The sequence below is a fragment of the Engraulis encrasicolus genome, chromosome 10, assembly GCF_034702125.1.
Source record: "Engraulis encrasicolus isolate BLACKSEA-1 chromosome 10, IST_EnEncr_1.0, whole genome shotgun sequence".
NCBI classification, from domain to species: Eukaryota; Metazoa; Chordata; class Actinopteri; order Clupeiformes; family Engraulidae; genus Engraulis; species Engraulis encrasicolus.
Genome location: NC_085866.1, coordinates 6,977,209 through 7,004,278, shown reverse-complemented (window position 1 = coordinate 7,004,278; position 27,070 = coordinate 6,977,209). Strand labels below are relative to the sequence as shown.

Below are 27,070 nucleotides of genomic sequence, written 5' to 3'. Positions count from 1 at the left end.
CTCTTCTCCTTGTCCTTCTTCTTCTTCCTCCTCTCCTTGGGTGCCTTCTCGGTGACCGTTGCTGTGGTGACAGTAGCCTCAGCCTCAGTCTCAGTCTCGGCCTCGGTCTCGGCCTCCACTGCCTCCTCCTCTACAGTTGTCGGGGTCGGGGTGGGCTCTGTGAGCGCGGGACTCGTCATGGTGGTGGGTTCTGGAGTTGGAACTGGAACACAGGAAAGAAAAGACCCTTAGATATCACATCTCCTACACCCAGTTTGTGCACATATTTTTTATCAGTTTGGGCCTTTTGTTTACATGTAAACATTAGATTTTCGACTTTATTTTTGATAGGACAGCATGAGAGGTGGACAGGAAGCGAATTAGAAGAGAGACGGAGAGGGGTCGACAAAGGTCCGGGAATCAAACTCGGGTCAGCCGCATGGCAGGCAAGTGCCCTACCGGTTGGCCACGGCAGGGCCATGTAAATGTAATTTAAGCTATCTAAACAGATGTTTATGTATTTATTTATTATATATTTTACATAACATTTATGTGGAGAATGTGGGGTGGAGAACAGACCTAAAATGGGACTTATATGTGTCAATAATGAAAATGCAGACGCATAGAATGTGTTTCACTGGTTCATATGAAGTCCATATGAGCCATGATCTCCCACACACCGTATCATCAGAGATTCTTCAAGTATATAGAGATATGCCAATACAATAGGTTGCTATGGGCACCTAACGTGACCAGGTTCCGGTCTGCCTAAAGGGGCGTGTCATAATACTCCTAGCATTGAATAGAACAGTCCTTAGGTCTGCCTAGGTCTGCCTAAAGAGAGATCCCCCCCTCCCTTGCAATAATAGAACCAGGAAACAATGGGCCAATGGAACCTCTCTCTCTCTACTCTCTCTGATATAATACTCTAATGTAACAAAGACATTTCCGTTCTTCTGCATGTTGTGTAAGCAGAAAAAATACCCATTTATAAAAATATCCACATATACATAGATACATGTCTCAAGCCATTTCATCTGAGGTTAGCATGGGGTGGGGTGGGGTGAGGTGAGGTGGGGGTCTGATGAAAGGTGGAGTGTTGAGGGCCTTCAAGGTGTTATCTGCTCATTAAAAGCACCATATTGCCATGTCCAGACCAAGAGCGAACTACGCTGCCTGGTAGCGTGGGTAGCAGAAGAAGTTTCGCCTTGAATTCGCTGTATTCGCTCCAGACGCAGCATTGACATGTTTGATTCAGCTAATCACATAACGGCTCTGGCTTGACAGCCTGGGACATTCGGAGATATGAACGTTCCGATTGGTTTTCGCTGAACAGCGTCAGAGCGAATTCGCCTGCGATTAGATTTAGTTTAATCGTCAAAATTTGCTCTGGTCGCACAAGAAGCTTCGCTCCAGGCTAATTCGCTTTGGTAGCGCAGGTCGCGTGCCCTCCATAGAGAAATAATGACTTCCGTCGCTTCGTTCGCTCCTGGTCTGTACACGGCATATGACTTCTCCATCTCAAGCAGATGTCACAACTTCACAACTTTCATAGCGTTGTGGTTTTAAATATTGTCACCGTGCATTTTTGCATTATGAATCCGTGTTATCCGATATCCTGTCATCTTTAAAATAAAACCTAATTTCCTCCTCAACAGCCGTAACTGTGGCTTTGCATTATGAATCAACGTTGCTATCCTCTCATCTTCAAAATAAAACCTAATTTCCATCTCAACAGCCGTAACTGTGGCTTTGCATTAGGAATCAATGTTGCTATCCTCATCTTCAAAATAAAACCTAATTTCCATCTCAACAGCCAACTGTGGTTTTGCATTATGAATACGTGTTGTTGCTTTCCTCTCATCACCAATATAAAACCCTTATTTCCTCTTCAACAGCGGTAACTGGTATGTGGTCTATGCCCATGGGCCTCAGTGGTAGAGGAGCCCAGTGGGGGGTTATAAGTGGGGGGTTATCACTATGGTGGGTGGATGTAGCTAGTGGGAACAGGGCTGGATTATCCATAAGGGCAAGTAGCACAGTGCCCAGGGGCACCGACCCAATTACAGCCAGTTAGGAGGCACCACAGGACACAAACTTTACAAATATTCTTCATAAAGGGGGCACCTGTGAGATGTAGAGCCCGGGGGAACCACAGTGTCTCAATACGGTCCTGGGTGGGGAGATGGAAGAGGAACAGAGAAACCCGTCTCACCTTACCCCCTGTCTGAGCTGGGTTGGGCCCCCAGGGCGAGTGCCTGCTTGTTAGAAGTTACACTAATTCTTTCAATTACTCCCAACTTCCTACCTCAGGCTTGACATTCCTTGGAGTCAAACTGTGGCTTTTAAAATTCTGCCTTAAAAATAAACCTAGACTATGACTAATAATAACTTGAAATATTACATATGTTTATAATTGGCCTGTCTTACCTGCCAGTACGGCAGACATGAAAATTGTCACTGCTAACTGAGCGTTTCAGTGTAGGTGAGGATCCAGTTATAATGATAATGTAGTTATAATGATAAAGAATAAAACAAGGTAAGAGACTGTAAAGTTCAATATACGTATATCCAAATATTGCCAAAAAAAAACGACAATTGTTCTCCTAACCGCAGAGATACACCAGCGGCGACGCGATTCAAGCGACAGAGTGTAGCAGCAAGCGATACGAGCGATTGAGGAGACAAGAGTATGTCTGTACAGGCAGAAGGCAAAGCATTCAAGCATCCCCATTGGCTGTGGTCACTGACCTCTATACAGTCATTGGCTGTCGCGGCTTGTCGCCGAACCGCGTCATAGAAAGTTGAAAAGATTTCAACTTCAAATTGTCGCGCTCGTCACGCAAATCGCTCTAGTCTCCAGAATCGCTTTTGTCTCTCGACTCAATACAAAGTCAATTACTTCCGTTGCTCGACTCGCTCAGATCGCCGCTGGTGTATCTCTGCGGTAATGGGTCCCTTAGAAAGTTATAAAAGAGTTTAAAATAAATCTTTCAAAGAACATTCCTTCAGACTCACTGTCTCACAGGCAAATCTGTCAGCGTGTGTGTGTGTGTGTGTGTGTGTGTGTGTGTGTGTGTGTGTGTGCGTGCTTGCGTGTGTGTGTGTGTGTGTGTGTGTGTGTGTGTGTGTGTGTGTGTGTGTGTGTGTGTGTGTGTGTGTGTGTGTGTGTGTGTGTGTGTGTGTGTATAGGTGATGTTGAGGTTTTCTAATTAGGTGAGGAGGACATTCTCAGTGGCACCCAGTAGACACCTGCTTCCTTTCTCACATTTTTATGTCGACATAATAACAGACATGGAGACAGAGTGAAGGAGGAGAGAGGAGAAGAGGAAAAACGAAAAATAAAATGTACAGTAGCAAGGAGGAGAGAGAGAGAGAGAGAGAGAGAGAGAGAGAGAGAGAGAGAGAGAGAGAGAGAGAGAGAGAGAGAGAGAGAGAAACTGTCAGGGAGAAAGAGAAACAGAGGGGATAGGGAGTGAGTGACAGAGAGAGAGAGAGAGAGAGAGAGAGAGAGAGAGAGAGAGAGAGAGAGAGAGAGAGAGAGAGTAAGAACTATGCCCAAACCTAAACAATTCCTAACCCTAACCGTCAGCAAAGGCATGTTTTTGTCTGAAAAGACGTGCCCACATGTAGCCTAGCCTACCCTAGTAGCTGTGTGATAATGCCAAGCTAAGGACCCCCACCCCCCCGCAAAAGAAGATTGACGACGCCGCGTTTGCCTGCTATGCGCCCAAGAGATGGAACGCCCTCCCCATCGAGATCCGATCAGCCACCTCCGTCGACTCCTTCAAGAAGCAGCTGAAGACCCACCTCTTCATCCTTGCCAACTCCTAGCTGCCAAGGCGTCATAGTGTCCCAGCTGCCGCAGCGCCCTTACTACTCGCAACCAGCCCTGGCAGGGGGCTCCCCTAGGTGGCCGCTGGTCTCTGCCTGAGGTTTCTTCCTGACTATAGGGGGTCTTTTTTCTCAGACCTCACTGAGCTTTTTTTTCCCCTTACAAACTATGAATCAAGCGAAAGGGAGTTTTTCCTCACCCCTGATGCCACCAGGGGCCGCACCTGAGCGCCCAATCTCTGTGTGACTATCTATGACTTATGATAGGCCCAGCCACTATGGACCTTACGCATCTAAGAATCCTGGTCCTAACCTACGTTGACCTTATGACTCTACATTCTCTGTCTATCTCTTCTTCCTCTGCCTTCCTGCTTTTTCTGCCTCTCCTCTATACCTCTCCTTTTAAATCTATCTCTAACAATGTTTTTTTTCCCATTTGTTAAGCACTTTGAGTTACATGCCTTGTATAGAGCTCGAAAGTCCCGCCCCTTAGTTCCGCGTTTCACGGGACCTAAGCTGACCATCTAACAACGTGGTAGAGAGTAAATATCTTCCGATCTCAGTCATGATATGCGCTGGGCTACAAATATGCTGTTTATGAGGCTAGATAAAGATTATTCATGCCGAAGTATCAATGATTTGTTCCGAGGCCGTCGGCATGAAAAATGTGAAGAAACACAGCTTTCTAAAAAGTTTGGGGGTTCGTACGAAAAATTAAGCAAAAATATCAGAAACAACATATATGGAGCTCGTGGCACGACTCGAAGGGGATCGAAATATCATTTTAATACCGCCATTGGATTACATGCTACGATTTTCGGCTAAAAACGCCGTTGAGGTCCCATGAAATCGGGGGAAGTGACGTCACTTTCGAGCTCTATGACACAGTGCTATACAAATACAATTATTATTATTATATTATTATTTTTATAATGCAGTATACTCATGAACGGCCATCCGGGTATTTTGCTCGTAAATGTGCTTTACGCCCCTTTATGGGTGAAAACAAACCGAATGACTCATCAACTTACATGCTACATCGGCTTGTCCACGCTTCAGCCACGGCTGTTTGGCTCTATTATTTGAACAGCCGGCAACACAACACGTTCTCGGCATGTTGCGTGTAAACAACGCTAGTCTACATGTCTGTATCTTTCGTTTATTAAACCCCAACATCACCAATTGACTTGCATGGGTTGTTTTCCCCCACAAATGGGCGTAACGCACATGGAAAACGTTACGCCGTTCATGAGTATGGCTTATTGTCTGTCAGACTAATGGGCTGTCGGACCAATGGCAGACCTCCTTAGTGGTGTGGGCGTACCTAGTAGTAGGCCTACCAAGCATGGTGGATGCCTACCAAGTGTAGTGGCCTATGTAGCGTGGTGGGCTCCTGGTAGATGATAATGGGCAGTGTGTTTAACTGTGGGTAGTGGGCTCCTGGTGGATTACTGTGGCTTTACCTAGCGTGGTGGGCTCCTGGTAGGTGACTGAGGGTTTACCTAGCATATTGGGCTCCTGACTAATGACAGTGGGTTTACATAGTGTAGTGGGCTCTTCATAGATGACTATGGCTTTACCTAGTGTGGTGGGTTCCTGGTAGATGACACAGTGGGCAGTGTGTTTACCTAGTGTGGTGGGTTCCTGGTAGATGACAGTGTGTTTACCTAGCGTGGTGGGCTCCTGGTAGATGACGGTGGGCAGTGTGTTTACCTAGCGTGGTGGGCTCCTGGTAGATGATAATGGGCAGTGTGTTTACCTAGCGTGGTGGGCTCCTGGTAGATGACTGTGTGTTTATGTATTGTCATGCACATCTGACAGATAACTGTGGCTTTACCTAGCGTAGTGAGCTGTTCACTGTTGATTGGGGTCAGCTCTATGTTCCCACAGCCCATTGGTCCCACGGCCCATTGGTCCCACAGCCCAAATGGTCCCAGCTTATTCCTGCTGCTCCATGTTCCCAGTTTTAAGAAATTATTCAAATATAGGCCCTATGCTCTACAACTCCATGCTCCCACACTTCCAAGTAAACTAAGAGAACTAATAGGCCTAAAAAATAATCTTAAAAATCTTAGTGATGTTGGACCAATGGGCTGTGGGACCAATGGGTTGTGGGAACATAGACACGCTCCCCATTGATTACTGTGGCTTTACCTAGTGTGGTGGCCTATCTAGTGTAGTGGGTTCCTGGTAGATGACAGTTGACCGGGTGTTTACCTAGTGTGGTGGGCTCCTGGTAGATGATAATGGGCAGTGTGTTTACCTAGCGTGGTGGGCTCCAGGTACAGTAGATGACAGTGGGTTTACATAGTGTAGTGGGCTCTTCATAGATGACAGTGTGTTTACCTAGTGTGGTGGGCTCCTGGTAGATGACTGTGTGTTTACCTAGCGTGGTGGGTTCCTGGTAGATGACAGTGTGTTTACCTAGCGTGGTGGGTTCCTGGTAGATGACAGTGTGTTTACCTAGCGTGGTGGGCTCCTGGTAGATGACTGTGTGTTTATGTGTTGTCATGCACCTGTGGTAGGTGACTGAGGGTTTACCTAGCGTGGCGGGTTCTTCATAGGGTGACTGTGGCTTTACCTAGTGTGGTGGCCTATCTAGCGTGGTAGATGACGGTGGACAGTGGGTTTACCTAGCGTGGTGGGTGGTGGGTTCCTGGTAGATGACAGTGTGTTTACCTAGCGTGGTGGGTTCCTGGTACAGTAGATGACAGTGGGTTTACATAGTGTGGTGGGCTCTTCATAGATGACGGTGGCTTTACCTAGTGTAGTGGGCTCCTGGTAGATGACAGTGTGTTTACCTAGCGTGGTGGGCTCCTGGTAGATGACAGTGGGCAGTTTGTCCTAGTGTGGTGGGTTCTTGACAGATAACTGTGGGTAGTGGGCTCCTGGTAAATGACTGTGTGTTTACCTAGCGTGGTGGGTTCTTCATAGATGACTGTGTGTTTACCTAGCGTGGTGGGCTCCTGGTAGATGACAGTGTGTTTACCTAGCGTGGTGGGCTCCTGTAGATGACTATGTGTTTACCTAGCGTGGTGGGCTCCTGGTAGATGACAGTGTGTTTACCTAGCGTGGTGGGCTCCTGGTAGATGACTGTGTGTTTACCTAGCGTGGTGGGCTCCTGGTAGATGACGGTGGGCAGGGCCGTCAGCACCTCTGAGACGTCATCCAGCTCCCCTGAGCCTGAGCCGGCCGGCAGAGCCTTCTTCTTCTGCTCGCGATTCCCACTGCGGATCAACTCATCCTCACGCAGTCCGTCAACTACACACGAAGAGACGAGAGGATAGGGGGAGATGAGGAAAAAAGAGACGAGAAGAATGCAGGGGAGGGGAAGAGAGAAAAAAAGGACAATAGTGGAGTGGAGAACAGAAAAAAGAGAAGATCATAGAGGAGGAGATGAGAAGAGAGTGGTGAAATTAAATTAGTATCAAAACTCAATAGTATGGTAGTAAAAATGATAAATGTGAGCATGAAGCATCCCATGGTGGAATTTCTTAAGCACAACCACAGTACAGAGCGTGGTTCTTCTGCCGCAGCAGAGCTCACAGACATTCAGAAAACAAACAGACGCGCGACAGGACAGGGTATCATAAAAGGCAGTTATAGAATTTTCGATAGCCGATTAACCACCGGTTAATGAGGCTCAGTAGCCGGTTACGATTTTTTAAAAATTTTCGCCATCCCTACTAGCTTTCATGTTTGGTCCTTTTGTAATGGATGCCAACTAGCAGAGTTTGGCGGAGGACGTTAGTAAGCCTCCCGCCCGAAGCCTCATTGGCCTCTTTTCCACTGCCGGTTTTCTGGTATGTCTACAGAGTGATTCGGCCCGGCTGCCACTTTTTGCTTTTCGATTGAGCTGTGTCGCGCCCAATCGGAAAGCATAAAGTGATGGCCGAATCGCGCTGTGTCCAGCTTTAGGCCTACCAGAAAACCGACAATGGAAAAGAGCCTATTCAGTATTGGTCTGGACCATTAGCTCAGCGTTATCATGCTGTGCCTCCCATGCCCAAACTTGATCATTCACTGGTTGGTGGTGGGTCAGGGGCGGAGCAGAGGGGGGGGGGGGGGGTGGCTGGCCCCTATACCAGTGCCCAATACCAGTGCTCCGCCCCTGTGGTGGGTTCAAGCCCAGAGTGACAAACTAACGTAGAATCATCTCAGTTACACTTTTAAATGTTCTAGATGTGAGTGTTTTACAAGTAAACAAAACTTCACCCATCAACTATGGCATCACTATGCGCCTCGTGCAAATTTGAATACATTCAAAATCATGTAGTATGTTCACCGTCATACCAGTTATAAATCTCCAGAAATAAAATAAATGTTAAATCAAATTATATGTTTCAGAGTTGTAATTATGGTTAAGGCAGAACATGAGAGGAGAGATGGTAAACTTTAAACTTTCAATTATGGTATAACCCTGAATATTTTACAAGCCCTCCTTCTGATTATCTACATGTAAGAACATGCAATATAATGTACATACCTAACCATAATTCAGTGTCAAACTGAGTACATAACCGTGTACATGTCTTTATTATGTTATTATGGAGATCCACCTCAGCAGCAAGAGCTGCATGAAGACTCAGTAGCTTCAATAGAACAGTAAATAGCAACATAAATGTCTTTTCTTTTAGAGACAATAAGATATTTTGCTGTGACCAACAAACCAACAACAGCAACCTCATCAATGTAATGACACAAAAAAAAACGGTAAATTCAACTCCTGGAATTCAGAACTATGAACAGATCATCCGATCAAAGTCTTACAAATTGCTTTTCTATAAATAGGTTTCTACGTACTACTGTATATGCCTCAGATATAAAAAAGAAACAAACTTTCCATGAGCCTTGCGGGCACCTAGACACCCAGCCCTAGCGAGGGGGGGGGGACAATGGAATAATCCCTCCCGTCCCTGATGCTCTTCCGGCCCGGCCGACAGCTATGCATGTCTGGGCACGCTCCACTTGCCACAGTAACCTACTATACTCACAGCCGAGCCCACCTCTTCCAGTGCACGGTCACAACAATATCACTATTGTTTTGAAATATGCTGTAAAAATCGGATGTACAAACAGCTTTTAATGTACAAAAGACATGGGCATCATCATACGTGTAACCATTGGATTATAACCTAGGTGTTATTTTTAATCTATTATTCTATTATAAAAAATGCCAGTGTTAAAGGAAGTAGATAGGCTAAAAGGAACATGCCTATATGGACAGCAGATCAGTTCCTCTACGTGACTGACAAGTAGAGATTATGACTGCTGTGCCTCTCTGGTAGGACTGACGGGCATTTCTGACAGGCGCTGAGAAATTCCATAGCATTCTTTTGTTCTTGTAATGCCGTGAGACAGCCACTACACTCTGGTGTTTCCCTTCCTTTCTTCCTGACTCAGTGACGGACTGATCCTCAGCCTTGTCATTCCACAGGCATCCTCCTTCTTGGCTTTTTAAAGGGGTGGGAGGGCTAATTACACAAGGCAGGGCCCACAGGGCAAAGAATGAGCACGTCCGAGCCAACAATCTGACATTTTACTGCAAACAATTGCAAAAAGCAGGCCGCAAGACCAGATCAGACCAGGGACGTTGTCGTGAGGGGACCAAAATGTCAGACCGTTCGTTTGCTGGTGGCAACACATTTAGAATCCCAAAGGTCACAGCTTGGGTGGTGAATAAAGATTTTTGCATTAGGTCTAATTTGAGGTTTCCTCAAGATTAAGCCGGCTGCATAAACATCCTTAAGTGTTCCCCTTCAATATCACTTAATGTTTTCCCTTAAAAGGTCAAAATCACAAATGTTTTCGCTTATAAGGTTCTCGCCTTGAAATTAAAGGGGCACTTTAAACTGTTACACAAAACATCTTAGCAGTTCAAATAAGGGTCAAATCTAAGGTACTGCTGCTACCACTACACTGAATGATAGCATTAACGTGACAATAATGCACCAATACTGCATTTATTAAGACACTCATTGCCCTGAGTGCTAATTGGCAAAGCTCCAACTGGTGTCTGATATCTTTCCACAAGCTCTTATCTCGATCCCATCTCTCAGCTCCTCTTTGACACAGTGTCTAGGCAGCTTACACAAGTCGGGAATTCCAGACATTTTTTCCTCTTAACTTTTCAAGCAAATCTATATGGATGTGGGGAATATGCATAAAGTACTATAGGTCTTCGAAATCTCAAACCGTAGCAGTATGCAACATAGTGCACAGTAAATTTTGTAGTGTTAAAATAACAATTAAAGAGTTAAAATTAACACTGTTCTAGTGTCTATTTGGTCCTGCTCCAGATCAGTGTTAAACACTGATGTTATATTTATAGTGTTAAGCTGGTGGGGTTCTTCTAACTCCACACAATTTAACAACTTCATTTGTCACTGACACTGGAGGGCATCTCACTCCATTTGGTGTTGGAATTACTGCAATAGTGTTAATACGCCTTAACACTGCAAAATGAACACTGGCAAATTTACTGTGTAAACACTGTTGTCTGATTTCCCCAGTATGAGAGATGTTGTGGGAAATGCTGATTCGGGATAAGGAGCCATGTTTGGTCTCTTGTCTTCCGCTTTGCCACTGATTGCTGCTGATTGCGCTGCTTATCGCCGGCTACACTGCCACTCACCTCTTTGTTTATTCTTCCTCGTAGTCAGTGACAGCAGTGGTGTAGTCTACTTTTTATGGTGGGTATACTGTATATTTGAGATTTTTAGAAGTGGGTATACTGTATATACGTGTATTTGTGCTATTCAAAACAATGGATCAATCAATTTTAAGTGGGTATACTGAAATCCCTGAAATTTAGAAGTGGGTATACTCCATATACCCGCGTTCTACGTAGACTACAACACGCCCGCCCTTCACATGGAAGCATTATAGAAAAAAATCTGGAATGTTCCCCGCCTGGCTTCTACATGTGCCCTGACATACAAATGATTACCATTTTTTTCATTCAGACTTATACAACTTGGACCTTTCAGGCATGTGATTTAAGACATGTTACATTGCAAACATTTACTCAGGATCTTGTACGTGCTTGCTTGCATGTTTCATACCAGATCTTGGTGCCATTCCTCTATCCTCTTTATTTGTCCATGCGATGGCACAAGACCTATCAATATTTATGCCATAATATACAACCAACTTTCCTCAACATATTTCAGTCACAATATTTCATATTTTTATCTACTAATACTCCACAAGTGATTACTCCCACATGGTTACATGATTCCAGCGATCCCATAATCATTATGGCATAATGCGTGGATGAGCAAACGTTTCTATTTGCGGGACACATACTGAGGAACTAAGCTTCCAAGGGGCCATTGCAAAATGAAGGACCCCTTTTACTTCATGGCGGGCCGCATAAAACCAGAAGTGGAAAAATTGGACTGACAAGGATGTTTCTTTACATTACATTGCACTTACATGTAACTGACACTTCTGTCCAAAGCCACGTACTGTTAGTTTACAGAGTATTGGTTACAGTCCCTGGAGCAATGTGGGGTTAGGTGCCTTATGCTCAAAGGCACTTCCATCGATGGGTGTGTAGGGAGGGGTAAGGGTGGGAATCAACAACCCTCTGATTTTAAGACCATCTCCCTAACCACTAGGCCACGGCTGCCCTTCTGCCTGTGCTCCTAGGACAGGCGATTTTACCTGGTTCAAGGGATGTGGCAATTAAAACCAATTGGTTCACTGAATTGGCTGGACCAAAAACTGTGGCAGGACTTTTACTTTCTGAACCCGGGAACTTTCTTGATAAAAAGGGGCCCACATTTTTCATTGCCACCATCAGAGGGCCACATGACCACGCACTTCTACTATGAGAAAAGCCACAAAATGTGGTCCCCCGGGCCACCAGTTGCCCATCCCTGGCATAAAACAGTCCCTCCAGTTTTTCGCGATTCAGCGATCGCGTGGATTCATGCAAATTCAATGATATTCCGCATAATTTCACGATGCCGCGTAATTCCTGTAAAGCCGCATTTTCCCCGCAAAATTTCAACATTCTGTGGAGATTATTGATTTATATTTTCCTCAAAAAAATAAAAAAATGTGACTACAATACCACCGGAGACGAAAACCAATACGAAGCATTTTTGTTAATATGTCACTGAAACATTGAAAAAGAATTGCCTGCTATTTCGGAAGTCGCGACCTTCATCTCAGCTGTTCCGCGTCTCTCCTCCCCTCCCTCACACATACACGCAGGCGTCGGTGCTGCACACTCATTACCCTTTTTTAACAGCAGTAGCCTACTTTTCAGTGCAATCCTGGGTGGAAAAAGTATTGTTGCCCATTTATCCATGACGAAGAAGTGTATGCAGTCATGAAATAGTGGCGGTACTGTCGCACATGTATCCTACGTTAGGCTACGTTACGCTAGGCTACATGTTTGCGGAACTTCTCCACTCTCCCCTGTCGCTTTCATGATCCTGCTTCCCGACGGTCGTTGTTTGATCTTTTTTTTCTATGTTCGCTAATGTTTGTAATTTAAGGGTCTACGGTAGCCTATGCGTAGGCACAAGCCTTCTGATAACAATCACTGTAGTGCCGATCGCAAAGGTTTCGGAAGTGTGGGGTTTTGCAACTTGTTTCAGTCAAGGACACCGAGATAGGAAGTGAACGGCCCTTCCACGCTTTCACTGTGTTATTGCTTCTTGCGAATCCATGCAACCATGCACACAACCATGTCAACGAGAGCGTGTATGCCATCACAACTTTGCATCAAGCAAATAATATGCAACAGCTTGCAATCACGCGAGAGAGAGAGAGAGAGAGAGAGAGAGAGAGAGAGAGAGAGAGAGAGAGAGAGAGACAGAAGGGAGAGAGAGAGAGAGAGAGAGACGTCTTCCAACAGGTGACATTGTAAAACGATTGCATACCAGCCTGGCTACTGTACCCCCGCGACGCTCTTCATTAGGGCTAGTGGTAGGCTATACCCACAAGTATTTTTTCATAACGCGCTGTCCCGTTTCCCCCCGAAGTCGTTCTAAAATATCGAAAGAGATTTATGAGTGTCGCGGCCATGATTTTACACATTGGACGCACTGGCTAATAAGACGCTCTGACAGCTTTTGACAATATTTTATTATTCTATTATATAGGAAGTGTGTTTCTGAATCTCTCTCTCTTTTGTCTTAAGCCTGCTTAGACTGATTGTGGTTTTCAGTTACCAAAAAAACCCAGAAAGGGATGCAAAATCTTTGCAAAAAATGAGAAAATGCCGCAAAATCTTTGCAAAAAATGAGAAAATGCCGCCACAAAATCAGGCATTTTGACCGCAAAAATCACAAAATCCCAGTGCAAAATCCTGGAGGGACTGATAAAACAGAAGCTTACTGGTGAAGCGTCTCTTGGCGACCAGCTTCTCGGAGGTTCCGTTGAGCAGCAGCACCTGCAGCAGGTACTCCTGGGTGGAGTCCAGTCCCGCCACCGTCGCACGGCCCTTAGTGGTCGTCAGCATCAGCTCCGGCTGAGGATCGTCTGGATAGAACGTACACACACACATGCATGCATGCACACACGCAGACATGCACGCACGCAGGCATGCACGCACGCGCACACACACACACGCAGGTATGCACGCACACGCACACACACACACACACGCACACATGCGCGCACGCACACACACACAAGCACGCACACGCACATACACACACACACACACACACACACACACACACGCACACGCACGCACACGCACACACACACACACACACAGTGATATTTGTTAAAAGCAACACCTCATCCAAACATTTCAAGCCAAGTTAAAACAGCTATTTTGCAGACCTCTAAAATAAAGTCTACTGTGTGAACGACTTTGACAAGGAGTCTTTCTTACATTTAGATTATATACATTTGTGCAACATTTACAACATTTTCTTGTTGTGTTTAACCCATTTTAGCCTGATGACTCGTATATGTTGTTTGACCTTTAGTGCCTGGAGCAACATATACACTGCATTCTAGCTCTTGAGATTTTAGCTTTTTAACAAAAATGTGGGTATGTTACTGCTGAAGGAACACATTTTAATGCAAGATTAGGGTCTGCTGGGTTTAAATGCAACTTATTTCATGTTTTATGTGAATCAGAGGCTGAGATATTTCAGTTTTTTATAGGCTGTGGGGAACTTTCCCAACAAGGGCTTAGGCATTCAGCAGGAATTTTTTGCAGGTGCTTTAGGCATCGACGGGTTAGACTGCAGTATCAGTATTTGACGCCAGTCCTATCTAGACAACCTTTTCACATGCTTCTGCTTCATGACAAGTACACACACATAATTTCCAACACCATTTTTTTTTCTTTCCACCTCCCAGCCAAAACACCGGCTGACTGAGAGGGGGAAAAAACGTATCAAAAGCACCTAACTACCGTGACCCCGCCCCTCATGAGTTTCCATTCTCCTGCTCCGTGCTATTCTGCCCTATCAAGGCAAAGTGCAGTAGCTACATATTTTGTCGAAATTAAGTTTAGACTGAAAATGGTCTTCATTACACCTCCTTTATCTTGTGACAAAGACGTGTGGTCTAAATGTGTTCTGTTTTAGAGATATTGCTTTGTCAAGTTTGCAGTTACTAAAATTTCCATCCTACTGCCAACACTTTGAAGGCCTTTTGTTGGCGTAGTTACTGCACACAGTATTTCCTTCTTCTCCCAAATCATTCCATCAAACCACAAGTTATGTCTCTCCTCCTGCTCCGCTCTGTTCGTCCATGCCCCCTCCCCCTTTCTTATCTATCTCCCACACCCCACCTCACATCAGACCTGCAGGGAAGAGCTGGCCTGTGTTTGCAGTTTCCCAACAGTCCTTCAGGGCCTGTCTGGACTAAGTAACAAAAAAGAATGACAGAAACAGAGAGAGAAAGAGATCAAGTGAGTGAGAGAGAGAGAGAGAGAGAGAAGGGGGAGAGAGAGAGAGAGAGAGAGAGAGAGAGAGAGAGAGAGAGAGAGAGAGAGAGAGAGAGAGAGAGAGAGAGAGAGAGAGAGAGAGAGAGAGAGAGAGATGAAGGCAAGGAGATAAGAGATAAGAGGGCAGACAATGTTATGCAGCAAACAGAAGAAAAAAAAGAAGGTAGGAAAGAACGAGGAAGAGAAATAAGCAGAGAGAGAGAGAAGAGAAGATAGAGAGAGAAACAGAGAGCAAGATAGAGTGACAGAAAGAGGGGGGGTTGGGGGTGCAAGGCAGGAAGAGGGCAGGGCCAGGTAAGGATAATAGTAAGATTGGTAAAAAGAGATGACAGAGAGAGCAAGGTGTGCTGGCGTAAGGGTGGGGGGATGCAAGGTGGGCTGGCTGAATGCCCATCTAGCTCCCCCCCTCTACATTATTGTTAGTCGGTAACACTCTACAGCCCTACTCTCTTCACCCCCCTCTCCTCTTCTCCTCATCCCCCTCTCTTCTCTTCTCCTCTCCTCTCCTCTCCTCATCCCCCTCTCCTCTCCTCTCCTCTCCTCTCTTCACCCCCCTCTCCTCTTCTCCTCATCCCCCTCTCTTCTCTTCTCCTCTCCTCTCCTCTCCTCATCCCCCTCTCCTCTCCTCTCCTCATCCCCTCTCCTCTCCTCTCCTCTCCTGACGACAGACTCCTGACACCATGCGAAAAGAATGCACGCATCGGCATAACACACCGGAGACTTTTTCCTCCTCATCTCCTACAGTATCATCTACCCTTTTTCAGCACAGTACAGAAAACAGGTTGACTATGATAAGAATATGACTGCTGGCGATCATGCGTTACGGCAGTGGGCTGCCATAACATTAATTCCATTATTACAGCGTGGTGACATGTTGATTACCTCCCGTGGCTAGGATTTAAAATATGACAGATTGAACAGTTCAGAGGGGAGGGGAAAAAATAATTGGCTCAGGGGGGCAAAGGAATCAGCAGCGCAACCCCCATCGTATGGGATTGACAGATGATTTCATTAATGTCGTCAACTTTAAATGACCTTCTTCTCAATCATTTGGAAGGTAAGGTGCATTTGATTGTTAACCCCTTAAGAGACTACACCTGTTATAAATGAGCTGTTTCCACTATGGCAATGACCAAGTCCTAATGTGTTACTAGAGGCCCTGTGCACAGTCATAGTGGTGTAGTACTATGGTAGTTACATTTTTTTCAGTGGCTACTACAACATCCCAGTGGCGGGACGGTGTCTGGTAAGTGGCTACGGATGAAAAGGCAGGAAATATCAGCTTTAGAAGAAAAGAAAAAAAAATAGCCCTGCAACCGGATTCTTCAGCGCCGCCTGCTACACCTGGAATTCTGTATCTTTCACACCACCGACCTACAGTCATCTCAGGTGTTCAAGAGGCTTTTTTTTCTCTTTGGGTGATGGGATGATACCACAGTCATGCAGCCCTCCGGCAGAGGAATTGGGGGCCGAAACACAGGGCAAGGATTTGGAGGAGGGGCACTTTCTACTCATGAAAAGTGGGAGCCCAAACAGTATGTATATACGTAGATTTAAAAAGTAAGTGACTTAAAACATGATTTGATAGTTGTTGGCCTCTTTGTGCACTCTCACATTGCTAAAAAGAGTCAATTTACATCATATCAACATTGCTATGGCTTTACCAAGAGCCTCAAGAATCAGATAAATATTTGCTCATTCCTGTTTTGGTGACAGTACGTTTATACCAGAGGCTCTGTCTTAAGAGGTTATTTTATTGATCTATGTCTCATTAACCTGTTAAGATATGGCCCCTGTTATATATTTTTTGTTACCAGAATGACAATGACTAAGTCGTAATGTATTACTAATGGGCCTGTAATGTCATGGTACTAAAGTCTTTTCAATTACTATTTCAACGTTCCACTGGTCGAACAGCATGCATTATGGGAGTACCTCCAAGAAACCTTGACCCAACATCTTAAATAAAGCCAGTAAAAAAAACACTGGAGACTCAGGAGGGTTCAAGGCCGATCCACATCTCTCCACTGGCCAGGTGTGTAGGGAAGGCAGGTGGTGGGGGGGGGTGGTGCTTGGGTGGACGCTGCGTGAGTAGATGGAGGAGGAGGGTGGAGGTGGAGGTGAAGGTGATGGATGAAGTGCTGTATGAACAAGGCGGACAGGAGCTGAGTAACACATGCAGCTACTGGAAGGTTTTGAGTGCAGTGTGGAGCTTTCAAGACTTGTACTTGAAAAAGGTCATCAATAAGGCTCTGAAAAAAGCTCTAAAAAGGCCTAAAAGGTCTAAAAACGGTTCAGGCGTTATTACAGGGTGAAAGATGTTACCAGAGAGGAGTCTGTCTAACTAGTCATTCCATCTGCTGGGTCATAAACATTCCACTGCGCGACCTTCTGACCCGCTCCCATAGCTGCCTGATCGCGAAGGTGTTGACTTTTTAAAACGCTGAGCTGTCAATCACCAACTGACCCACAAAAACCAGGTGTAAAGGCTAATCGGTGGTCAATATTTTTCCATTGTGTGGGAAATTGTGCGGCCCGGCAGCCTGCTGTTTTGCACTTGCTGAAGGCCCCCAGGGGGCTTTGCGGGGGAAGAGCAGTGAGGTGTTTGTTGAGTCTAGCTCAGGGGTTTTCAAAGTGGGGGCCAGGGACCCCTGGGGAGCCGCGAGGGGTGGGCAGATTGGTAGGTTGGTTTTTTTTGCCCTTATTTCAAAGGACAGTTGGAGAAAGTGACGGGACGCGAGTGGGAGAGAGAGTTCAGGGAGTATCGGCAAATGACCAGGGTCGGAATCGAACCCGGGTCGCCGCCGGCATAGTAACTCAGTGCACTACCGTTAGGCCACAGCAGGCCCTTGGTGGTGAGTCTAGCTTACCTTCAGTTCACACAGGGAAGAGCGCGACACTGCCTCTTCACAGTTCACCACTTTTTTTCTTTTTTCTTTGGTGCTGACGTTTCGGCACTAGGCCTTCATCAGAGTAACCGTACCACAGAGTAACCATTCACTTGTGGTATGGTTACTCTGATGAAGGCCTAGTGCCGAAACGTCAGCACCAAAGAAAAAAGAAAAAAAGTGGTGAACTGTGAAGAAGCAGTGTCGCGCTCTTCCCTGTGTGAACTGAAGACTGAAGTACCTTGAAAAGCTGCATCTGCTAAAAAACAAACCTTCGAGGTGTGCGGGCTCTCACAAAAAACTTTGTCAAAATGAGTCCTTACCTGAAATGGGACGCACACGGACCTTGTAGCCCTGGACCGGTCCGTCTGCCTCTTTCCATTTCATCTGCAGACGATCTTCGGAGAGCACTGTTAGCTTCAGCCGGCCTGAGACACACACACACACACACACACACACACACACACACACACACACACACACACACACACACACACACACACACACACACACACACACACACACACACACACACACACACACACACACACGTCAATGTATTACAGTGGTATGCATACCGTACTTCTGAGTTTGTGTACATGTACATAAGAGAGAGGCAGAAATACAGACACTGACAAAAAGAGAGAGCAAGAGGGATTTTTTGTGTGTCAGTGTCTAGACATGTAGGTATGTATGTCTACAAGAGTACACCTGACCTGAATTGAGTGTATCTTTGCGATTACGTTTGCTGATGGACTTGTGGCAGCTAGATGCACCCTGCCAACATATCACAGCTTAGGGCTGGGCAATATGACGATATATATCGTTATCACGATATAAAAGTGTCTATCGTGACCTATATCGTTTATATCGTGATAGTAATTTTATCAATTGTATACAATTGAATATCATTTAATTACATTTCATGTTGTCACAATACACACTATAAGTTAATGTAACTGTAAAAATAAGAATTAAAGGATCCATTTTAAAGAAAGGTTACTTTGCGACATGAAAAAATAAAGAGCAAATAAAGAGAATAACTGAAAAGGTATGTAATTGTGCTATATCGTGATATATTGTTATCGTGATATAAAGTAATCCATATCGTGACATTGTTTTTTTTCCATATTGCCCAGCCCTATCACAGCTGTTAGGAGTCCAGCACTAAAGATTTGTTTATACTCAGTATTACCATGGTGAGAAACACGGTGACATCACACCAAGAGAGTGAAGCAAAGTGAGTCAGCCAAATAAACTAGGCTTGATGGCACCACATTGGATTATGCACAAGTCTGGACATAACATTCTCTTTTCTGCCCCCTTGCACGGGTGAGGCATACATGCAATTTCGCTGTGCGCAGTGTGCAGAGTTCACTTGTGTGCTGTGGATTGCTGTGTCACAATGACAATGGGGAGATGGAGTTTCCCAGTTGGGCTTTCTCTCTCTCTCTCTCTTGATAATTTGTGGTAATTGACTAACTACAATTGTGATTACGGTAAAATCGCCAAAAAGAAGATTGTCAAGATAGAGTAACAAAGAGTTGAACTTGGCCCGCAAATTAAGAGGTCAGACGGCATGAATGAATAAATGAATGAATGAAGGATGAATGAATGAAAGACTGAATGAATGAATGAATGAATGAATGAATGAATGAATGAATGAATGAATGAATGAATGAATTGATGAATGAATGAAAGACTGAAAGACTGAATGAATTGCGTGGTCAGACTCTCTGGGACATCTATGGTTAGATGATAATAAACAGGGATAGACATCTGTGGACAGCAGGGTCAGGGCTCTGTAGCAGTGCGATGGGGCCAAGCGGAGGGGTTGGAGAGAGAGAGAGAGAGAGAGAGAGAGAGAGAGAGAGGGAGAGCGGGTGAGAGGGAGAGAGAGAGAGAGAGAGAGAGAGAGAGAGAGAGGGAGAGAGACAGAGAGAGACAGACAGAGAGAGAGAAAGAGAGAGAGAGAGAGAGAGAGGGAGAGCGGGTGAGAGGGAGAGAGAGAGAGAGAGAGAGAGAGAGAGAGAGGGAGAGAGACAGAGAGAGACAGACAGAGAGAGAGAAAGAGAGAGAGAGAGAGAGAGAGAGAGAGCGGGAGGGAGAGAGAGAGAGAGAGCGGGAGGGAGAGAGAGAGAGAGAGAGAGAGAGAGGGAGAGACAGAGAGAGAGACAGAGAGAGAGAGACAGAGAGAGAGAGAGAGAGAGAGGGAGAGAGAGACAGAGAGAGAAAGAGAGAGAGAGAGAGGGCAGCAGCAGGCTTGTCTTGAAGATCAAAGCCATCCTCCAAGAATATCTCCGAGACAGCCTACGCCGGCCCTGCTACACCACCACCACCACCACCACACACCCACTACCCACCACCCTGACCCCACCACCCCTACCCCTCTTCCCACCCCTACCCCACCACCCCTACCCCACCACCCACTACCCACCACCCTGACCCCACCACCCTTACCCCTCTTCCCACCCCTACCCCTCTTCCTTCCAGAAGCTGTAAAACGTCTCAAGCTTCTGGTTTTGCAGTGCACCTCTCCTCCCCCTCGCCAAACCCTCTCTTCTCATTCTCTCTGTCCCTCTCTCTCTCTGTCTCAACCCGTCCCTTGTCTGGGCTCCGATCTGCATAATTTCCACACGGCATTCCCCAACAATCTCCCTTTTCATGCCGTCCTCTGTCCCACTGCCTCCTCCCTGCTCCAGCTGTCGCGCGCGGCTCAAAGCGGCGCCTTATGTTGTCCCCCACCCCAACAACCCCAACCCCCTTGCAGGAGTGAAGGGCCGGGGGTGGAGGGGGCACGGGCGGACGGGCAGCATGGGCACAGGACATCCGTTTTTTGGAAAAGGGGGGCCCCCCGCCTGCCAGACGTGGGAGAGAGAGAGGGGTGGCCCCACTTGGGGTTGTGAGGGGTTATGGAGACAGGAGGGGTGCGAGGCTAGATTTAAGACACCGCCTGTGCCCTGACATCACGGGGTGCACTGGGCTGAACAGAACAGAAGGGATGGGTGAAGTGGAGTAGAGTGGAGTGGAGTGGGGTGGGGAGGACAGGACTGGTCTGGGGGGAGAAATAGGGCCTGGGCACTTTTAGATGAAAAGGGACCCCTCATAATCAGCAGCACAGAACTGACTCACCGGTGAGCCCCGCAACCTTGTGGGCCTCTATTTTCAGAAATATGAAAAACAAAAAACTTTTTTTTTTTTTTTTTTACATTTCTGAAAATAGGGTCCCACAAGGGTGCGGGGCCCACCGGGAAATGCCCGCTGTGCCAGATGGCCCGTCCAGCCCTGGGGGAGTGGGGTGGAGTAGAGTGGGGTGGGGTGGGGTGGGGTGGGATGGGGTGGGGTGGGGCTGGGGGTTAAAACAGGCAGAGGGGGATAGAGAGATGGAGCAGGATGTTGACTGTCAGTGGAGAGTGAAGGCATCTTTGTCTTGGACTCAAGTGCAGTCTTTCAAGTCCAAGTCTTCATTTAGACTGCAAGACTGTGAGGATGATGGGGGGGGGTGAGGGGAGGAGGTGGGCGTGGGCGTGTGGGCGTGTGTGTGTGTGTTTATGTGTGTGTGTGTGTGTTTATGTGTGTGTGTGTTTATGTGTGTGTGTGTGCACGCGTGTGGTTTAAAGGGTTAAAGATGTGTCCATGGCAATATTTAAGCTCCTCTGGAGCAATGGCAGACGATCAGAGACCTTTTTCACATTTCTGGCTTTTGCCAAACACACACACACACACACACACACACACACACACACACACACACACACACACACACACACACACACACACACACACACACACACACACACACACACACACACACACACACAGGGGACTGGACAGGGTGTTGTAGTAATAGACATGTCATAAGTTTGGTATGCTAATTTAGTGTACCCTAACACACCCATGTCACACTGTGTCAAGAGGGTCACAAGTTGATACGCAGGCTTGCCAGTAAAAGGGTAGCACAATGGAGACCATTCCATCATGCAAGATTGACATAAACTTAATAGGTGTGCTGTCTTTGTTTTCCGTGTATGTGTGTGTGTGTGTGTGTGTGTGTGAGAGAGAGAGAGAGAGAGAGAGAGAGAGAGAGAGAGAGAGAGAGAGAGAGAGAGAGAGAGAGAGAGAGAGAGAGAGAGAGAGAGAGAGAGAGAGAGAGAGAGAGAGAGAGAGAGACAGAGAAGGAGAGAGAGAAAGAGAGAGCAGCATGCCTTCTTGTGATTTGCTGCTCTGCTTGCTCTGTTTGCATTTCCCTTGGCAGGTGTTCAAAGATAACAGCCCCATTAAGAGAAGAGATGCACCAGGAGTGTGTGTCTGCAATGCATGATGCATTCCATGACTTATAAAAACATTGTGCCAAAACGCGCACGCGCGTGTGTGTGTGTGTGTGTGTGTGTGTGTGTGTGTGTGTGTGTGTGTGTGTGTGTGTGTGTGTGTGTGTGTGTGTGTGTGTGTGTGTGTGTGTGTGTGTGTGTGTGTAGACAGTGTAGTGTGGAAAGAGACCATGGAAGAAAAGGGGGATGAAGGCCATAAACAAACAGCCCATGATCAAAAAGGTGATGTGCTACCATTACGTAAACAAACAAACCCAAGCAGATGTTCAGTGCACCAAGCAAGGCTCTAAAGTTTAATTAACACCAGCCAACCCGCCAAATGCTGGAGAAAATTCAGTTTGGCTGGTAGAAAAGAAAGCTTACTAGCCACTGTGACTGATGGTGAGTGTGTGTTTGGCTAGTACAATTAACATCTACTGGTCAAATTTAGCTAGTGATGAAAAAAGTACATTTATAAACCTGGCACCAAGTACCAGTGGTACCAAGTACCAGGCAGCTGTGGCTTAGTGGTTAAGGAGATGGGCTTTAGATCAAAGGATTGCAGGTTCGAATCTCATCCTTACCACTCCCCACCACACTCCATGGCTGAGGTGCCCTTGAGCAAGACACATAACCCCACACTGCTCCAGGGACTGTAACCAATACCCTGTACTTCAAATAAGCGCTTTGGATAAAAAAGCGTCAGCTAAGTGTAATGTAATGAAGTACCGGTATGTATACACGTAATGTGTTTATGTTTTTGACTACTAAGGCAATACCCATCTGAAATGTTAACATGCCCATATCTATCAGTGAATAAGTAGTCTCCCTATATATCATATGCCTCTTTTCCACAACCGGTTTTCTGGTAGGCTTACAGCCCGACACAACGAAACCCCGCCACTACTTTTTGCTTTTGATTGGGCACAACACAGCTCAATTGTGAAGCAAAAAATAGCGGCTAAGTCGCACTATGTTGAGCTGTAGTCCGACCAGAAAACCGGCAGTGGAAAAACGGCAATAAAGGGGCTCTATTTTTTATATGTATTTTTTTTATGATTTTATATGTAAATAAATATAGTAGTATGATAGTACAATGTGAGAGAGACAGGAAACGAGTGGGAGGAAAGAGATGGGGAAGGATCGCATATGACCCGGATCAGAATCGAAACCGGGTCGCCAGCATAGTAGCCCAGTGCCCTACCACTAGAACCACGCTAGGTCTAGAGCAGTGATTCTCAAAGTGTGGTCCGGGGACCACTAGTGGTCCGCAACAGAGCTCATGTGGTCCGTGAGGGGATTTCTACTTTTCCAAGACCAGCTAGCAGTAGACTGTATTTGTAACATTATTACAAAGCTAAACAAAGCTGAAGTGTCATTTTCACCACAATAAGACAGACTTGTAAATGTGAATAAAAAGTAAGTGATCTGCATCTAAATTAGCACCCGTCAACAGTCAATTCAGTTGACATGTGGTCCCTGAACATTTTTGAGGGGACAAAGTGGTCCTTGGTCTGAAAAAGTTTGAGAACCGCTGGTCTAGAGGGGCTCTATTTTACACTGTAAAACCAGCACACAGCAGGGTGCTGTGCAATATACAGGTAATGAATGACATGGTCACTGAGAGCTGCACATGCCTAGTGGTTAGGGAGATGGACTGGGGATCAGAGGGTTAAAGTGTCAGATCTCACTTTGACCATTAGTTAGAATGTGTGTAGTTAGTAGTCATAGTCAACCACGGCTGAGGAAGTGTCCTTGAACAAAGCACCTAACCACACATTGTTCCAAGGACTGACCAATACCCTGAAGGCCTACCTAAATAACTGTAAGTCGCTTCAGACAGGCATGAGCTAAGTGAATAAGTGTAATGTAATGTAATGTAGGCCTAATTACATTATATTGCCTTTGGGAGACACTTTTAACCAAAGCGACTTACAATCGAGGACATAATCATTGTCAACAACACTAGCAGATAAAAAGAGCACAGGAAATACACTGAACAAGTGCAGTTGCTAAGCAGAGTCATGTCATGTAATGTAATATAATGCAGACCTAATGCAATGTAATGTAATGTAATGTAATTGACAGTGTGTTCATACCTTGTGAGTGAACCCCTGTTATGACGAGCAGCAGCAGAACTGTTTCAAGGAGGGGCAGAGGTCGCCATGGCGATGCAGATGATGGATGCCTGACCATGGTAACACTGCTGGACAGGAGGTCATCTAATCCTGCGGAGGAGCAAAGGGGTTATCTTCTCAGGCATGAATTCAAATCAACTGTCATCTTAAGAACACCCAAAAGCCAACGGTACAGCTTTGGGATCATTTGCCCTTGTGGAGAATTTGAGGTATGTATTTTGGGCAAGAATTGCTTACTCTTTTAAAAAATAGGCTACCTCTAAGCAAGCATGTATTTGTACAACATTAGGCCTCTATACAAAAACGACTTAAATATGTCAACGCATCTAAGGGATCAAAGCTTGACAGCTTGTATTTTGCAGACATTGTTAAAAACTTCACAGCAGTTTCATCGACTCATGTCTTAATCCGCAGTTACCCCTGGCAAAAAGTTTGAAGCATCACTCAGACCAAGGTAAGCTGTCAGGGATGCCGACAGGGGGTGACAGAAGGGTCAGTTGTTCCAGGCCCGTGGAGAAAGGGGCCCCAGAAATGGGTCCTCATTACATTATATGTATTGAGTGAGGGACCTTTTCAGAGTATTTTGTCCTGGGCCCAGCAAAAGCTGCATCCCTGATTGTTGTTACTGAAGAATAAATGAATGACAGGCAGGGAGACACCTATAATCTCTCTGGAGACCACCACAGGAACGCAGAGAATGCACTCTCCCACTCACTGTCACTCAGGGGGGTCCAGTTGCCAGGTAGATAGCCCCGACAGTGCCGTCCAAAATCAACAGCCACCCAACATTAGCAAAGAGCACCGTGTCCGTGTTTCTCCACCCAGAACCAGCATCCCATGCCATTCCTCCGACAGGAAACCCCTGGAGACTAGAACTACCTGTTTTCCCAAGGGAACCTGACGACTGTGGGTGGGTGGAGATGGTCTGAAGCACAGGTGGGAGTTTAATGTTGCCACTGAAATGTAATTACAGCAAGGACGCGTAATTTGTCCCCACTGAACATGCATTTGCTGAGGGTCAACGAGCTTCCAAGAGCCTCCAGAGCGAACGGTTGTCATTAGGAAAGATACAGCTAATTACAAGACAAACGACGCCTTGCAGCTGTTTTATGTCTGAATGTGAGGGTGAGTAAAAGAGCCGACAGGAGTTGTGGTGAAGACATTCTTACATCTTAGCACTGTGGTAATCATTCACGCTCAAGTTATTCTGACACTATGAGACATGACCAAAGGCATCAACAATATATTTTTAAGTTGTGTTAGTCAAAAGCATGAATCCTGTGCGTATTTATTCAGTAACGTTGAAATATGTGAGTTTTGGGCACATTTTGTTGAGCGCAAAACCGATCGTGTGGCCAGATGAATACAGCACAAGTTGGCAAAACTGAAGATAAACATCTTGACATGCCTCCGTGATTTCAAATGTTACTTTAATTATGTAAGTATTATGCCACAAGATGTTAAAATGTTACGCGCACACTTTCGTGCCACTTTCATGCCATAACCATATGCATCATTGACTCCCTCAATGAAAACTCAACGGACGCTCCACCACAGCAGAGGTTAAGTCACACAGTTGAATAATTGATACAGCTGTTGCTTAACCAAGAATCAAAATGCTAGCATATGCAGAGTGGGGTTTTTTTTTACCTGAGGGCCGTGCGTCTCCTTGTCCAGGTTATTCCAATGGCGCGGGCCAAGTGGGGAGCATTCCAAAGACGTGGGTGTCAACAGCTGTTCTAACCTTACTATGTCCGTTGAATCCTTATCAACTGCTGTCTAGTGTCTCTGGAGGAACTAGGTGTGAAATATGATACGGGTCTTCTGGGCTTCCAACAAGAACATGGGCGGAGGAACTGCTGGAAGGGTATATATTCTCCTGGGAAATGATTCTTCACTCCGTGGACTGTTGTGACTTGTCTCCGAAAGACAAAGCACACGCCCGAGCGCGCGACATGCCTTTTGTAGTATCCCCTTAACGTTTGTTGGAAAAACCAAAACGATTAATTTAATACCATTATGGCTTTAATTCTTGACTTGTTTTGGTTGTATCTTTTCCGTCTGGTGCATGTACGATTTTAAAAACTTGTGAGCATTCACACCAAAGTTCAAACATTGGAAACTACTGGAGACAAGCTGACTGTGCCCCGTGAAGGGACACTGACTTCACCAGGGCAACGGTCTCATGCTGACCTTTACACAAAGCACCCAGCAGGCACAAAAAAATGATATAAAACAAAGTGGAATTCTTAGGCGCCAAACTCACCTTGGGGTGACTATTTTGAGGCAGACACATACTTACACCAATAAGTCATGTGTGGGTAGGTGTGGTCTTTTGGCTAAGTCAAACTTTTTCAAGGCTCAAACCATAATCACTCCTTAACATTAACCTGTTATTGAAGGGACACGGGCATTTTAAAGAATAAAATTTCACAAACTTCCATGCGTAATGTTTGGTCAATTAGTGTACTATAACTAAATTTTATTTTAATTAAGAATCAGGCTTCTGTCCCCTCAGCAACAAATCTTAACAAATCTGATTGCAGGGATTTAAAAGATGACAGCAGTTGTGTTTACTTAGTAATATGTCCTCTCTCTTTCCCCCCTTTCCCTCCCACAAAAGAAATAGCAGCTGGCACATGAATGTGGACTTGAGATTGACCTGCTTAACTAGAAACACACTGGCATGCCATCAAACCCAGTTTAGAAGGTGACTGGAGTAACAATCAGGGTGCGGATTTGTCGGAAAACCAGAGGGGGGGGGGGTTACATGTTTCAGATTTTAAGCAAAATCAATAGAATTACAGTGAAATCAAGTGTGATTAAAATCATGTAGAAAAACATATCAAAACCAGAGGTGTGTGTGTGTGGGGGGGGGGGGGGGGGGGGGGGGGGGGGCGGGGGGAGGGGGGGACAAATTGCACCCTGTGCAATTATTTAGTACCCTGATAATTGCACCATGCTTTAATGAAGATGTGCGCCTTTATTCATGATTTT

The 27,070-nt window shown here is 45.8% G+C and overlaps 1 protein-coding gene across 1 annotated transcript in view; it reads right to left on the bottom strand.

Moving 5' to 3' along the window:
• Positions 1-26,203, bottom strand: part of LOC134456562 (collagen alpha-1(XX) chain) — a 78,240-nt gene extending 52,037 nt beyond the window's left edge. Inside the window, exons 1-6 of the mRNA XM_063207961.1 lie at positions 25,724-26,203; positions 24,035-24,163; positions 17,952-18,056; positions 13,168-13,311; positions 6,919-7,074; positions 1-202 (exon numbers count right to left, since the gene is read on the bottom strand). The exon at positions 1-202 is cut by the window's left edge and continues 125 nt beyond it. Of these exons, the coding sequence (XP_063064031.1) occupies positions 1-202; positions 6,919-7,074; positions 13,168-13,311; positions 17,952-18,056; positions 24,035-24,131 (704 nt within the window). The 5' untranslated portion in view covers positions 24,132-24,163; positions 25,724-26,203. The remainder of the gene's footprint in view (positions 203-6,918; positions 7,075-13,167; positions 13,312-17,951; positions 18,057-24,034; positions 24,164-25,723) is intronic.
• Between the last annotated feature and the right edge of the window lie 867 nt (positions 26,204-27,070).